This window comes from Sarcophilus harrisii, chromosome 2, assembly GCF_902635505.1.
Source record: "Sarcophilus harrisii chromosome 2, mSarHar1.11, whole genome shotgun sequence".
Taxonomy (NCBI): domain Eukaryota; kingdom Metazoa; phylum Chordata; class Mammalia; order Dasyuromorphia; family Dasyuridae; genus Sarcophilus; species Sarcophilus harrisii.
The window spans coordinates 52,086,703-52,103,107 of NC_045427.1; the positions used below are offsets into that span (position 1 = coordinate 52,086,703).

General features: G+C 35.6%; 1 protein-coding gene across 3 annotated transcripts in view; it reads left to right on the forward strand.

Annotated features, from left to right (window-relative positions):
• EMC8 (ER membrane protein complex subunit 8) overlaps positions 1–16,405 on the forward strand; it is a 34,226-nt gene that overhangs the window by 5,671 nt on the left and 12,150 nt on the right. Inside the window, exons 2-5 of one of the 3 annotated variants that reach the window (XM_031950175.1) lie at positions 4,225–4,301; positions 6,384–6,453; positions 7,052–7,146; positions 8,194–12,206. In XM_031950175.1, the coding sequence (XP_031806035.1) occupies positions 4,225–4,301; positions 6,384–6,453; positions 7,052–7,146; positions 8,194–8,353 (402 nt within the window). In that variant the 3' untranslated portion in view covers positions 8,354–12,206. Of the gene's footprint in view, positions 1–4,224; positions 4,302–6,383; positions 6,454–7,051; positions 7,147–8,193; positions 12,207–16,405 lie in introns of those variants that run through there. The other 2 variants (XM_031950176.1, XM_031950177.1) reach the window with 2 other exon arrangements.

Below are 16,405 nucleotides of genomic sequence, written 5' to 3' on the forward strand. Positions count from 1 at the left end.
TTTGATGTAAAGATCAAATCACTAACAAAAGGATTTCCAAAAATGATCCAGTGTGGAGCAGTGGTGGATATAGTGAAATTCTCTTGACATAAAATCTAATAGAACCTTTAGAGTTTATGGTAGTAAAATTTGAACTTCAGGAGAATATAAACTCCTTTATACCAAATACCATTTCAAAGAAGTGTTCTATAAAAACTTTCTGTGTCTTGATGTATGCACCATGTTTATGGTTTTTATTTATAGGATTATTTTTGTTGCAAATTCCTTTTAGCAGATTTAAAAAATATTTTGTTGAATACTTGATCATGTAATAGGCACTTTATAAGTTGCACATGTCAAATTAATACTTCAAGGATCTGGGTTTCTTCAGTAGTTCCTATCTCTATCAACACCAGCCTTAACCCATCTATACTTTAATAAATGGTTTTGAGAGAATTGCTGTGGAAGAAGAAAAATCACACTGTGCCCAGTTTAATGTATCTCTCTAGGCTGAGCGAGGCTGGTTCTTTGGGTACAGTGGTATTTGCGCCTAGGTCTATAATATCCTTTCCAATTTGATAGGACTTGTCAGAATTTGCATTCTGCCATTTCCATGCTACCATGAACCCATCAAAGTAGAACTTTAGGATAGGTAAGGCATTTAGGAAAAAAATAATGCAAAATATTTGTCAATCGATAAATTGGCAAACATTTATTAAGTGCTCGGTATATGCTAGACAAAAGACACAAATAATCTCTGTCTTCAAGGAGCATACATTTGAATGGGGAAGACTTTGTGCGGGTCTCTGTGTGTGAATTTTTCAATCAGTTAACAAACATTTATCATTCTCATGCTGTGAGGCAGTCCTGGGGATACAAGTACAAAGAATGAAGTAGTCCTTACTTGAATTGAGCTTATGTTCTAAAGGAGAAAATAGCAAATTCATATAAAAATTCAAAGCCAAAAAGAGCTTTCTGTCATACATTAAAAAGTACAGCATAAATATAAATACAGGTATGGCACAGAGTAGTTAAATGCAAGGCATTTGGGGATAAAAGAGTTTATTTAAATTTAAATAACCCATTTATTATTCATTTAAAGTTGAGGAAAGGAATATGTCATCTCAGACTGATCTCTGAAAACCTTTCAAGAAGAATATGGAAGCAAAATTGTATATCCTATTTTGTATAATCTTGTCAAACTTAGAATGATATTCAGAGTTTTAATTTATGAATTTCAAAAATGGAGAGGAAAACAGCTAACATAAAAGAAATAAGTAAGATTGTTATGTGGGGAAAAAAAATTTAAGTTTAATTTTAGAGTTGTAGCCCAAATGCCCATTGTTATAAATGGAACAAACATAAGAAATAAGAGAGTTAGCCCAAATCCCCTTATGTTCATTTGAACAACTATGTCACTGACTATGTGGAATGTTTTGCTGAGTATTGGGAATAAAAAAAATAAAATAATTTTTGCCATCTTAAAACTTAAGGCTCAACTAGAATTGGGGAAATGAAAAGATCTCACAAAGTAAATGATGGGTGAATTGAGCCTTTACAGAAAATAGATTCCATGAAGTGGTTTTAAGGAGAGGGTACATTCTGCATATGGAAGACAAAATGTATAAATTAACTACACTGATGAGGAAGATGAAATGCTCATTTGAAGGACCAACTAGTAGGCAATTTGACTAGAGAATTGAAGCCACTGAAAGATCTTAGCAAAAGAGTTAAGTAATTTAAGATTACTTTAAGAGCTATTGTGTTTGTCTTTGTGTATACACGATGTTTAGCAGAGTTCTTGGCATATAGTTAGAGCTTAATAAAGACTTGATTAAGTGGATACATATGAAAGAGGAAAAATCTAAAGCAAGGAAGTCCAGTAAGTAAGTCCAGTAATAGTTTTGGGTGAAAGACCCAAAAGGGAAGGGGAAAGAAGAAGAAAGAGAAATTGGAGTTCAAAAATTTTTTAATGTAATTGGAAAGTATTTAATGAAATAAATTAAAATGTATTATAGAAAATTTTTAAAAGAAAGACAATAAGGATCTCAATTAGTATAATGGTTGTACGGTTAGAGAAAAGGGAATGGTCACAAAATATTTTGTAGAGATAGATTTGACAAGATTTAGCAAATGGTTGGTTGAGAGAGGGGTAAAAGAAAAGGAAGAATCAAGAATGGTTCCAAGGCGAGAATCTGGATAACTATAAGAAAAATGGTACCCTAAAAAGAAATAAGGAAGTTGGGGAAGGGGAAGATGTTACAGAATCACATATTTAATGCTGACAGGGATCTTAGGGGTCATCTAATTCAACTCCCACATTTTATAGATGAGGCAACAGATATGTAGAGGTTAAGTGAGTTTTATAAGGTCACATAGAGAGTAGCTGAGCTAGGGCTTGACTCTAAATGATCAATTCTAGATGTGATTATTGAGGCTTGGAAGATAGAGACTTAGGAAAAGTAGAAAGTAGAAGGAAGTACTGTGATTAGTAAGCATATGTCCACTGAGAACTGAAATGCAGTAGTAAAATGGAGCAAAACTACCTAAACGTGCAGTTAATGGGGCTTTGTTCCATTTCATTCTTTTACATCGCTTAGTCCATTGCAAGATCATGCAGAAGCATGATCTGGAGGTGACCCTAGCTTCTCAAAGACTTTGCCCCAGGGAACACAAGCCCTGGCAATGCATACTAAACTAGAAAAATTAAAGGTACTAATCCATGATAGGACCTTTAGGTCAGATATCCAAAAACCATCCTAGTAAAATTTAGAGTGCCTCTTTATAAACACAATCAAGTGATATTGTGTAGATAATATTTATTGAGGCATATGAAACCATTTGTTTTTTATATTATTGGGTATATCTATATTGGTAAGAGTAGATCAATGCAGATCAGTGAAAGATCATTGAAATCACAGGTCTTTTGAAGTAAGAAATTATTTTGTAGATCTCATTAGACTAAGAAATGGTATATAATAAGAAGAGAGCCAGCTTTGGTTGTTGTCTATTCTTCATTTTCGAAAAGAACTAATATGACATCATTATATTAGAGTAGAGTTATAGTGTGTCTGACTTGTTGATCAGACCAATACCAGATTGGAATGCTCTGCCACAGGTTGGACACTTGGGCAGTCTGATGGTCAGAAAACAGACTTAGGATGGATCTGTCAGAGTTGATATTCTACTGCCATAGTCTTCAAGAAACTAGTTGCCAGGAAAAAAAAAAAACAAAAAAAAACATTGAAGTAGTTTTTAGTGGAGTAACTTTAGAAAAAGTTTAAATTAATAGTTGATAGAAATTTCATCTAAACTTACTGAAGTGAAAAAAACTGGATATTAAGGAAAACTAAGGTCATTGTATCCTTAAATCCTAATATCAAGAAGAATAACCCAGTATGGCCATTCTCATACTCATGAGGCAGTGCGGTTTTGGTTTCATTTCTTGGGTGAGTTAGTGAACTTTGTTCTGGGGTCATAAACTAATCATATTGTATTGCATGGAATTAGTTATAAAGGAATCAGTGTTGAGAGATTGGTGCCATTCTATCACCATTCACTGAAAAACAGCTCAAAAGACATGTCTTATTAATGGAAGGGATTTCTTCATATATGAATAATAGCAGTATTATTAGCAAAGTTCTGAACTGAATGTTATCAGAATGTTATTTCCATCTTCCCTCCCTATTTCAACTATTTTAATTAAGCCCCTCTGGAGGTGATTGTAGATGGAACTCAAACCAGGATTCAGGAATCTGAAGATAGAAGAAAGTAAAGGTGATGTTTAAATAACAAAGGCAAAGATATCAGTTCTAGTTCATCTATAATTCTTGCAGATTTAGAATTCTATTTCTAGTACTATATTAATATTTCACTACAATAAAATAATTTTTATGTCCACTGTGAAATATGTTAAATTTTGATATGGCACCTAATGCTGTAAGAGTTTGTAACTCATTTTCTTCTCTAACCCTGCCTCTTCTGGCAATGTCAGGAGGTCCTCTCCTGGGGGAGGGAAAAAGCACTATCATACTTCACACTTAACCACCCACATAGTAGAGAGAAAATAAGCTAAATCCTCCTTTGTGGCAAACCAAATCGAATTTTACCTTTATCTGGTGAACAGAATAACAAGGCTTGGAAGAAAGAGAGTAACCAAAAATGATTTGTGATTTTGAGATATGTTTCCAGAAAAAATCATTGATATTTTTCTGAATTTTTTTTTTGTTGTTGTTCCTATTTCAGATTGATTCATGGTGCAAAGATAATAGCTATGTGATTGCTGGTTATTATCAAGCTAATGAACGTGTAAAGGATGCCAGGTATGTCCATGAAAATTTTCCATTACCCACTTTGTAATCTGCCACAAAACATCATTAAATATATCATCTCTGGCAGAAGGACAAGTTCCTGATAAATTTGTTTGTTTTTGTACTGCCAAGATATAAAATCTGTATATCAAAGATTTCTCTAATCTCATAATTTTCCCAAAACTAATACAATTTATTTCTCAGTTCACATTCATGTTGATCATATGAATAAATTAAAAAGAAATTTTAAATATAATTTATATTTGACTTTAGAGTCCATGTTTTGTGTTGGATTTTAACTCATGATTAAGAAATTCACTTCAATGAACTTATTACCACAAACTTGCCCTGGAGGGACAGGAAGTCTCCCCTTCTCTCTCTTCCCTATTCTAAGTTAAGAAGACCTTAGGTTTGAGCCCTGTTGGAAATCTGTGTATTTTTTTCCCTGCTGCTTTCTTCATAAGATCATCCTCTGGTGATTTTCTTTAAGGTTGGCATGAAAGGCAAAAGTAAAGCATTTTACTCTATGACTTTGCTAATAAAGTTTGAATATCTGGTAATGTGGACAAAAATGACTTCTCAGGTTATCATATTGAGTAGAACTAATTTTTTCCTAAATTAATATATATTTAATTCATATTCCCCAGGGAAGATAAGCAGTAATGACATGCTTTGGTTTCAAAGGTCCAGAATTGAAAGTGATCAGGATAGGCTTATTGCTTTATGAATTAGCTTTTTGTGACTAGATCCTACCAACAATTTGTCCACGAGTTTTTCATTTATAAAAAGCAGCTTACAGGATGGGAAAAGTACTAAAAATTCATATATTTTTATTCTAAATGATTGTCTTGAAATAGTCAATGTAAGGATATGAAATATTCCAAAAAAAAATTATGTTTAAGGCATGTTTTCCTGTTAAAAAGCATTTGCTATTGTTGACCACCTCAACCCTTGAAAACTGTTTCAATGATTTTTTTCTTTTCATGGAAACCAAGTCTGGGCAGAGATCAGCTGATCTCTGTGACTGAAGACTCCTGAGATTGTTCTTTCTCATTGTTAGTTACAAATCTCTTAATGGCTTTTTTCTTTCTACCTTTATTCTCTCCTTACTACATCTCGTTCACTATTTAACAACTACTTCTACTAATGACACTAAAAATTTATAGATTTAGTATATAGTACTTTAAGATTTGCAAAGCTCTTTGCCAATATTAACTCACTTTTTCCTCACAATAGCCCAAGGAGTTAGGGACTGTTATAACCATTTTATAGTTGAGGAAACTGAGGCAGATATTAAAGGACTTGTCCAAAGTCACCCAGCTCTTGGGAGCTTCTCACACTGATTAAAACCAGATCTTCTTGAGTCCACTGTTATTCATTGGAAAGAGCCAAATTCTCAGTTGGCTTCAGATACTTACTACTTGTGTGATCCTACATAAGTCATTTTACTTCTCTTAGCCCTGGAGAAGGAAATGTCAAAGCGCTCCAGTATCCTTGCCAAGAAAATCCCATGGACCAGCAATGATGTGCTGTGATCTGTGCAGTTACAAGGAGTCAGACACGATTGAACAACAGTTTCTTGAATTTAGGTTTAGAATTCCATCCACATGTATCCATGTACCCTCCTTCCAGATCTGCTTTTCCAGACAGAGAAAGTACTAAGTATACATTTGTTAAGTGAGTGAGCATCCATGTTATCCCCTGCGATATCTCAGTAGCACCTAAAATCGAACATGAAAATTGTACTCATCTCTACACACGCACACTCCCTTTTTTAAAGTTCCTTTCACCTTTTCCCTACAATTCTAATTTCCTCAGCCTTGATTTCTTGGAATTATTTCATACTGCCATACACCTGTTTATTTCCCTGGGCCCACTGGCTCTGCTTCAGCAGCGTCTCTCAAATTTGATTTTTCCTTTCCATTTCCATGTATGCAATCAACACCAAGATTTTTAAGTTTCCATTTCGAAAAAGTGTCAGAAAGTGAATACAATTTGGCCCAAATCAAAAATATTTTACTTTGTGATTTTATTGATATATGTCGTTTCTTAACAGCCATTTCTAATTAGAAATTATTTATATTTCTTCTACAGTCCAAACCAGGTTGCTGAGAAGGTAGCCTCCAGAATTGCAGAGGGCTTCAATGACACTGCACTCATCATGGTATGACACATTTTCTTGTTTTTTCCACCAGACTTCTGGGGTTCATATGTCCTATTTCTTACTAAAGGCATCTTGAATAATTTTTCTTCACTCATAGCCTGATTCTTTTAAGTTGCATTAAGTTGCAAGAAAAATGCAAGCTATATCTGGGCAGAAAAAAAAAAAAAAATCTTTCAAATGAGTACAGGTAGCAGAGTGTTGACTAGGAGAAGTGAGAGAGAAGGCATGACTTGGGGAAATTTGTGGCAAAGCTTAACTTCATCAGGAACCCTGTTCTGCAGCTCTGATTTCAAAGGAGAGCTGTTGTGTTTGAGAGCAACATAAAATAACATAGTAACAAAAGTCCTCACATGAAAAAATATATATCTTTTCATATAGATATTTTCTCATTATACACTGTTTATCTTGGGAATGAACACTCTGTAGATCCATAAATCATACTGTCAGCATCAACTCTTTCAAAGGGAATAGTTGTGCCTTCGGACCTTGTTATTAAGGGATACTAGGAATCTTATTGAAAGGTGATGGCTGCTTCTTACAATCACTTGGTTTGTTTTGAATGTGCGCTTACACTAGTATTTTTATCCTTGTGCCTTAGGTAGACAACACGAAGTTTACAATGGAGTGCATAGAGCCTACCATTCATGTGTATGAGCATCATGAAAACAAATGGCGGTGCAGAGATCCACACTAGTGAGTTTTTCACATTATATATTAATGAATTATTTTTATACTACTCACCGTGATTCAAGATGTTTTCCATTCTGCCCATATACATTTCCAGGAGTCCTAATTTCCAGTACAAAAACAGCATCTTAATTAGGAGCACAACTCTATTAGGATATTTAATATATAGTCTTTTTTTTTTCCTTCCAAAAAAAGTGGCTGATTGTAGAGTCAAAAGACCTAGCATCAAATCCCAGTTATGACACTGACCCCCATTAGTTACATGACCTGGACAGTCTCAGTCCCTTAATGTCCTAGATCCTCCCCATTTGTAAAATGCAAATGCTTCCTTCATTGCCTGCTCCCCAATGTTGTTTCCTAAAAAGTGCTCTGGGAATTGGAGAAATCATGACTATGCTACTCTGTTTTCGGTCCCCCCCAACCCCCAGACTTATTCCAAAGATTCTTTCCAGCATTCTCCTCCTGTTTTCATTTATGAAATCTGCTTACGTTGGTGATTCAAAATAGTGCTTAGATCTCATTTCCACACTTCTGATTGGTCTGTTTTACTTACTGCCATCATTACTTACTTTCTCCTATTTTGTTGAACAGTTTCTTTTTAACTGATGATCAAAGATATGGTGCGGTACAACCCAAGTCAGATGTAAATATAATTGGGAAATATTGAACAAAATAAATAAAATTGAGTAAAATATAGATAATGTTAATAAGTGGTTCTCTAAGTCACTTTGCATCTTCAGGGATGCCTCTGGATGGTTTAGTGGCCTTTATTTCTATTCAAGTTGACATCATTCTTAAAGCAACAGTTTCAGGTTCTGATATAAAATTTGTTAATTCATACTTCAAATCCTACATGAAGTTCCCTTTACCTTTCAGCAACCCAGTTACTATAAAACATCTTCAATATCTAGGTTCTCCATATCAGTCATTGCATTTTCTTTTTTGTATCTTTTTGCTTATGGCTGTTTTTCTCCATCCCCTTTAACTGAAAAAGGCAATGAAGTTATTTTCATTTTGAAAAGACTATTAATTCCAAATTGTTTGACCTTGTAGTGATTATTGTGAAGACTGGCCGGAAGCCCAGAGGATCTCAGCATCTCTCTTGGACAGCAGGTCCTATGAAACCCTTGTGGATTTTGATAACCACCTGGACGACATCCGAAATGATTGGACAAATCCAGAGATCAATAAAGCTGTTCTACATCTATGTTAGGGAGGGATTCCACTGACTGATTTATGGGCATTTCCACTACACTGAAGAGGAAAAAAAGAAATATTTTTAGATGTAAATAGAATAATATCTCATACTTTGTGTGGAAAGGCAACAGTTTTAAGAAATGGCATGTGGCTCAAAAGAGGCAATGTGTCTAAGTGGTCATCTTTTTAAAACAGATCTCCAGAGGAGATATAAATTGTCAAGTCTAGCTGTCCCTGTGGATTCTTTCCCAGATGTATGTTGCTCTAACCTTCAAAATCAAAGCTATTTCTGCTTGTCCAAGATTGTTCCTATTAAACAATTTTAACTAACCTTTTATAATCTTCAGAGAATACTTTTTAAGACTTATGAACTATCTTTCCAAAAACAACAAATCTTATCCTTTAATGAGTATTTTGGAGAGTTTTGTTTCTGAGTCCATACTGTAAATACAGTCTTAGGACTAGGTCTGAAAATCTACAACGGATACCTTAGTGTCAAATCGACTATCTCTAACAATTACTTGTACAAGTAGGGCATCTATGTTAGAGCAGTTGAGTCTATTTGGGATTATAAAACTGTACTACTTAAAGCAATATTGTACTCAAAAAGCCACAGTGGAATAAAACTACTGTTGTCTAGTTAACATTTAAAGTTGGGTAGCAGAAACAAAGGCTGTGTCACAAGAGTTCGGCTTGGAACACACACAGCATCATAGTCTCAATCAAGCAGAAAACTCTAAAACCCAGAAATAGAGGAAGGGGAAATGGGATTGTGCTAGGATTCGACACAGTTTCTGCTTTTTGGAAAATAGGAATCATTCCTAATTCTTGACTCACTTGCATGATTATCCAAATAGTTCTAAAAAGATGTCTTCAAAATAATTGCCATTGCTTTTGTATTTAGAGCAAAAACTCTTCAGTTCATAAAGCTGAACAAGAGAATGAATGTATCTTTTTTTATTGGTACCTTTGGTGGTTTCTAACAAAATCTTACAAAAGGGATGGGAAACTTTATAGCACTGTTGCATTTGTTGTTCCTTTTTCTATTAATTATTTTGTACAGTGTTCAGTGTACTGTACTTTTCCTACTGTCTCTTTCCTCTTGCTACATTGAGAAAACTTGTAACAATTGACTGAATCTAACAATCCTGAAAACAGTTTATAATATTCAGTATTTTCAGTACTCTCTATTTGGAACATCATATTCAAGAAGCATGGTTTAGTCCATGACCTCATGGAGTTATAGATTTAGACCTGAACAGGATCTTAGGAATCTGCTAGTCCATGAGGAAACTGGGGCTTGGGAAAGTTAAGCCACTTGTAAAGGTCCTATGGGTAGCAAGTGGCAAATCTAGCTCCTTGGAGCCTGAATCCAATGGTCTTTTCTATGCACCATGCACCATGCTCTTGCAGACGTTATTTCTTCCTCTTCCCTTTCCTCTGCTTCCTTCACTCAGCTTTTTCATTCCACAAACAATAACTTTCTATACAGTGCATTATGGTTACAAAGCCCTCTGCAGGCATAATCTTTGAGATTCACAGCTCCCTGTGAGGTCAACAAACCAGGTAATATGACCTCAACTAATAAATGAAGAAACACTCTCAAATTGCTGGGATGATTTATTTACCCATATTCACACAAAGTTATTAAGTGTAGCAAAGTCAGGACTCAAACCTGATCTCTTGACTCCTTGTCCAGTGTTCTTTCCATTACACCATGCTACCTCTCTAAAGCCATGAAATAAACATTTCATGTGGGGAACAAAAATAAAATTTCTGGACACAAATAAAAGGAAGTTCTATCAGTGAACTTAATCTTTGCACTCCCTAGCACTTGGATGCCAAGAATACCACAAGTGAGATATATTAGATGAATCTGTTCCTAGTGGAATTGTTTGTTTCAAAAAGGAAAAAAAAAAATCACCATATAAAACTTTGTTCTTTAGGGGCCTAGAATAGCAAGCAGTGTGTGATACAGGTCAAGGCTAAAATGAATTGACAGACGCGTGTTTTAACCATTTTTGTTTTTGCTTGAGACTTGTTTTGAAGGCATTGCTATAAAAGCAAATGTGTTCTTTTGCACATTTTGAAAAATTAAAATAAAAATGTTAATATTTTCCCCTGAGAGTCCATATGTTAAAAGGTAAATAGAAAAGATATAAATTATAAGAATGCAAAGGAACAAAAACAGTAAAAAGGTTTGACTTTTATATTTGCCCCTACAAAGACAAAAAAGGAAACACTAAAGAGTTGAAAAGTTGATAATAATACCTCTACTGCTCTTGAGTGATATAGAAAAAAGAAATAGAACTTTCTTGGAACTTGGAAAAATTGCCTTGTAGCAATTAGAAGTGTCTTAAGAATAGAATAAGCAACTGGAGGGTAGTATCACCATAGGTATTCAATCAGAGACCAATTGATCGTGTTCAGGACATCATAGAGAGCATCCTGGAAGGGATGAATGACATAAATGAGGAGACAGATTTGTTCTAAGGAAAAGAGCTCCAGGTTGGGATTCCAAAGCCTCAAGATAGCTCTTAACTAACTTAGTGATCCAGGACAAAACTGTCTGAATATCCTGGCCTCGGTTTGGCTCATCTGACAAATGGCAAGTATTAGACTAGTTAACTTGAGGCCTTTTCCATCTCTACCACTGATTTGGTGAAGCCTCTAAAATCTCTTCTAACCCAGATCCTGTGATTTTCCTAACAAATAAGATGGGTTCAGAATAGAACTCTGCAATTGTATAGTTGAGAAGTCTGTGGTTTTACTCTCTGGAAATAATTTTCCAGTTATTTTGTCTACTTTATTTTAGGGCTGCCTCAGCTATTTCTTTTTGCATAATTAGCTTTGATTTGACTTATAGCTTTACTTTTCAAATAGATTAATAGTCTTGCGGAAAAACTGTCTCCAAATGCAATTTCTAAATTTATTACTTAGACTTTTTTGCTTTGCTCTTTAAAAAGCAACTTAATTTGCTTTTGAAAATACAATCCCTCTTATTTGAGCTCTTGAAGTCATAATCTCTTATGGCATCAGAACTTTTACTGTGGCGGCTTTTTGTGACATGGGGTAAAGAAAATGCAAAAAATGGCAAAATTGCATGGATTCATGGGTGGATAAACAGATCCTCAGATGTTATTCATGATTATATGAAAGGGAGTTAGCTTTAAAACTAGATTTCCAGTTTACTAACTCACATTTCTTGAGGCTCTCTATCAGATCTTACTCCCTTTTAAGTACTGCAAAACATTTTAGTAAAAACAAAACTGGCAGAAAATGCTGCATATGTTACACTTGCCAAATCCTCAGTGTGTATGTATGTGTGTGTGTTGTGATTTGTTACCTTAACCAAACCTCATTTCCGTACCCTTTCAGAAGCCAAAGGATGCCTTTTTTAATCTATAAGATTTTGACTTATTCCTCCTTCAAAGTTTGAAATCTATGTGAAATGTAATCAAGCATTATTTCTTGGAAATAGAGGTTGAGTGTTTGAAATTCTTGTTCCTTAGAACTATATGGTAAAAAGAAAACTCCTAGAAGGGTGCATTTTCATGATGCCCAGAGTGAAATCCTACTATAGATAATATCAGATTTACCAATGAAATGAAATGTAGAGCTATGAAGTCACATTGCCATATGCTCATCAGTATTTGGCATTGTCTTTACATTCCTGCAAAAGTAAAAGGGAACTGTTTTAAGCTGAGCCGTGGATGATTATTGGAAGATGCTTGCATTGCTCTGCAAGAAACCTTTAACTTGGACTTTTGTTAACATCTTGTAAATCAAAAAATGTGCCCCTCTGTACAGTGAAGTCCACTATTTAACAATACAAAGCTGTGTAACAATAAATAATTTTGTTCCCTTGATGAATCTGAATGTCATTACATTTTAAAGCATTAGCTCCTTGTGGGAGGTTCTATGCGGGAAGCCAGAGATGCAATGCCTACTCTCAAGAATCTTATAATCAACTTGGAGAACTGGTGGGGAAACTGGATTTAGAGTCGAAAGACCCGAATTCAAATCTCAGCTCTGCTTTTCAATGCCCAGGTGACCTTGGGCAGCTCTCTTCCCTTTTCTGTGCTACATTTGGAACATTCACCTCCAAGACCCCTAATAAGTCTAAATCTAATTTTATCACTGAGTTTTAAGGAAGGGGAGTCTTGAGAGATAGCTGGAGAGGAACTAAGCAAGAACCTGAGGGTGAGTAAACATTGTGTGTTCTGGAGGCAGTGCATAGACCTGCCCAACTGAACCAAGAGAGTTCATGTGGAATAGCAGAAGAAAGAGTTGCAGGGGTCATTAGAGTCCTGATCAAATCCTCTGCCCTTTCCACTCAACTCGCCTTTACCTTTGTAGAAGCTGCGATCAGGCTCTTTAACTATGGTCAACTGAATGGATGGAGGTGGGGTGAAGATTGGAGCAGCAGCTCTCATTTATACAGTTGACTATGAGGACCAAATGAGATGATACTGATAAAGCACTTAACTGTGAGAGGAAGTGAGATGAGGGGGAGAGGAGGAAGTGTCAGAAGTCCCTCCTCAACAAAGTCTGTACTAGAGCTCATGCCCCTATGTGTATACAGTTTGGGTTGAGTCACAGACTTTTTGACCTCTGAATATAAAATGGTGATGAAAGTGCTGGCTCAACTCAGGGATAAGAAACTTAAGGGAAAAAAACCTATTCAAGTACATTTTCAAATATGTTATTTTGTTGTTCAACTGTCCAACTCTTCATGACCCTGTTTGGAGTTTTCTTGGCAAAAATACTGGAGTGGTTTGCCATTTCCTTCTCCAGCTGAAAACTGAGGCAAGAAGAGTTGATGTAAGTGTCTGGGGCCAGGTTTGAACTCAGGAAGATATCCAGTACTCTATCCACTGCACCAAACTATGGCATTAAGTGAAACTCAGCTAGCCGGAATATGCAGAGGACCTCTGATTACATCCAAAGTTCTTTCCATTGTGCCACAAAGAAAATCGAGACCTGCATATCTCAAATGGGTAAATCTTATCCAAATATTATTAGTAATTACTAGATCTTATGCTGGTAAATTGTTTAGGGTGAAATAAACTGAGCTAAATCAAACTTTTTTCTTTAACAGAATTCATCTGTGTCTAAGATTTACCATTTAATGTCTATGTGATCTCAAGTCAGTTACCTAACATTTATTAAACATTTGTCATATACCCATCAGACACTTGACTAACCACTGAACTACAAAGAAAAGCAAAAACACTATCCCTATATTCAAGGGGTTCCTGTTCTAATAAACTAGACAACTAAATGCTTTTCACATGAAATATATGTAGAATGCAAACGAAGATAATCTCCAAGAGAAGGCCCTCAAGGATTTTAGGAGAGGGAAAAGCATTCCAAATATGGGAGAGAACCTTATCATGTCATCTTGGAAGAACAGCAAGAAGACTACTTAGTGTCACTGACTTAAAAGTGCATTTGGAGGGGAGTGAAGTATAAGAAGCCTGGAAAGCTAGGAGGGGGCTCATAATGAGCTTTGAATGACAAAGAATTTTGTTATATTTGATCCTATTACTAATAAGGAGCCATAGATTAATGAATTGGAGGACAATGCAGTGGTCACATCTGTATTTTAGTAGCTGAGTGGATGAGGAAGGGAGTATAGAGACAAGACAGATACCAATCAGAAGGCTACTGCAATAGTCCAGGCATGAGATGATAAGGGTCCGTACCAAGTAGGAGGCAGTGTGAGCAGACAGATTGCAACATGCATGAGATGTTGTGAGGGTGTAGCAATAAGACTTGGCAACAACTTCAGTGCAGTGAGTGCAGATGAGTAGTCAAGAATGGCTCCAAGGTTGTGAGTCTGTATGAGTGAGAAGACGTGGTGTCCTCTGCATTCATGAGGAAAGGTGGGGAAAGAGGAGGGTTTAGGGGGAAAGATAATGAGTTCTGTTTTGGACATGCTGCATTTTAAATCATTTAGAGGGAGTCCAAAAGATACATGGTGACACTAGAGTAAAGTTTAGAGCTAAATAAATTCTGGGAATGAAAATTGAATCCTACGCCAAGCAAGATAGTGGAGTGGGAGATTAGAAGGTCTAGGACCCAAACCCAGGCAACACCTACAGTTAATGGGTGTGATCTGACTGAAAAACCAGCAAAGGAGACTGAACCTGGAAAGAGCTGAGTCACTGAAATCTAGACTAGAGAAAAGATCCAGGAGAAGGTGATAACAATGTCACTGGTAAATTCAAGAGACAAAAGTGTCAGTTGAATTTTGAGGTCAGCAGTTCTGATGGATCAGGCCATCCTCAGCAACGAGATCAACCAAATCATTTCTAATGGAGCAGTAATGAACTGAACTAGCTATGCCCAGAAAAAGAACTCTGGGAGATGACTAAAAACCATTACATTGAATTCCCAATCCCTATATTTATGCACACCTGCATTTTTTATTTCCTTCACAAGCTAATTGTACAATATTTCAGAGTCTGATTCTTTTTTTACAGCAAAATAACATTTTGGTCAGGTATACTTATTGTGTATCTAATTTATATTTTAATATATTTAACATCTACTGGTCATCCTGCCATCTAGGGGAGGGGGTGGGGGGGGTAAGAGGTGAAAAATTGGAACAAGAGGTTTGGCAATTGTTAATGCTGTAAAGTTACCCATGTATATATCCTGTAAATAAAAGGCTATTTAAAAAAAAAAAAAAAAAAAAGAATTTTGAGGTCAGAAGCCAGATTGCTGAGGGTTTCAAAGAGTAAGAGGAGAGGAAGTAAATGGCTGTCTTAAGGAGTTTAGCATAGAAGGAAGAGAAGGGAAGGAAGGAAGGACAGAAGGAGGGAAGGAAAGGGAGGGAGGAGGGAAGAAAGGAAAGAAAAAAAGGAAAGAAGAAGAGAAGCCAGGGGAGGATAGAAGAGAGGGAGGGAGGAAGATATATTAGGCATTTAATATGTGCTAAGCACTTTATAAATGTTGTCTCGTCTGATCCTCACAACAACACTGGGAAGTAATTGAGTAAACTGAGGCAGAAAAAGATGATGGTAATGGGGATGGCAGATTCAAATGAGAGTTGTTAAGGATGGGGGAGACATGGGCATGTTTTCAAACAGCAGGAAAGGAAAATAGGAAGATTTAAGATGAAAGAGTAAGGATAATACTATAGGCAGCCTGCTGGAGGAAGAAGATGGAGTGCCTTTAGAGGGATTTTTTTTAATGAGAATGGCCACTTCTTCATGTGAGATGGGTAAAGGAGAATGCCTAATGGGAAATGAAGAGAGAAGAGGAAATCTCCCTGCAAAGATCTCTTTTTGTTTTTTCTCTGAGTTTGAGGCAAAGTTCTTATCCCTCTTTTTGCCTGTTTTTTTTTTTTTTTTTTTTTTATTAATCAGTAAAATGAGAGGAAGGAGAAAGGAACAAAAATCTATTAAATACTACTATGTACCTTGCCCTGTGCTAAGAGCTTTACAAATATTAAGTTAAATTTAGCCAGTCTAATGGAGAAATGTTTTTTTCCAATTTTAAAATTCCATGATTCTAGCAATTACTTATTCAGCAATCTAGGGAAAATATAAATCATATATACTACATATAGGTATATATATATATGTGTGTGTATATATATTATATATTCCTACTTTCTTGAATCTTCCAATCCAGTAAATAATAACTGTGATAGTAATAGCATGTGTTTATTGCTCTGTCAAATTTATGAAGTTTAATTTGCTTACAAACCTTTGTTGTAGACAATGAGCAAGCTAGCCCCCTTTTACATCTAAGATAACTGAGAGACATTAGTTTTCCCAGGGAAACACAAGTAGTAAATGTCTAACTCAGGATTCATATTCAATACATGTGACTCTAAACCTGTTACTCTTTCCACTAATATCCTTTGTCTCTCATATAGCTCTTGACAACTTATAGAAGTTTGATTTTATTTACAGATTTATTTCTCTATCCTAATGACTTCCCCTATCTGATTTCAGCTACCAGTCTAAAAGCCAAGAGAAACTGGATGTCAAGAGATCCCCAATCAATTCAAGCTATATTCTGGAGCTCACAAAGTGAGATTTTGGTCAGATTA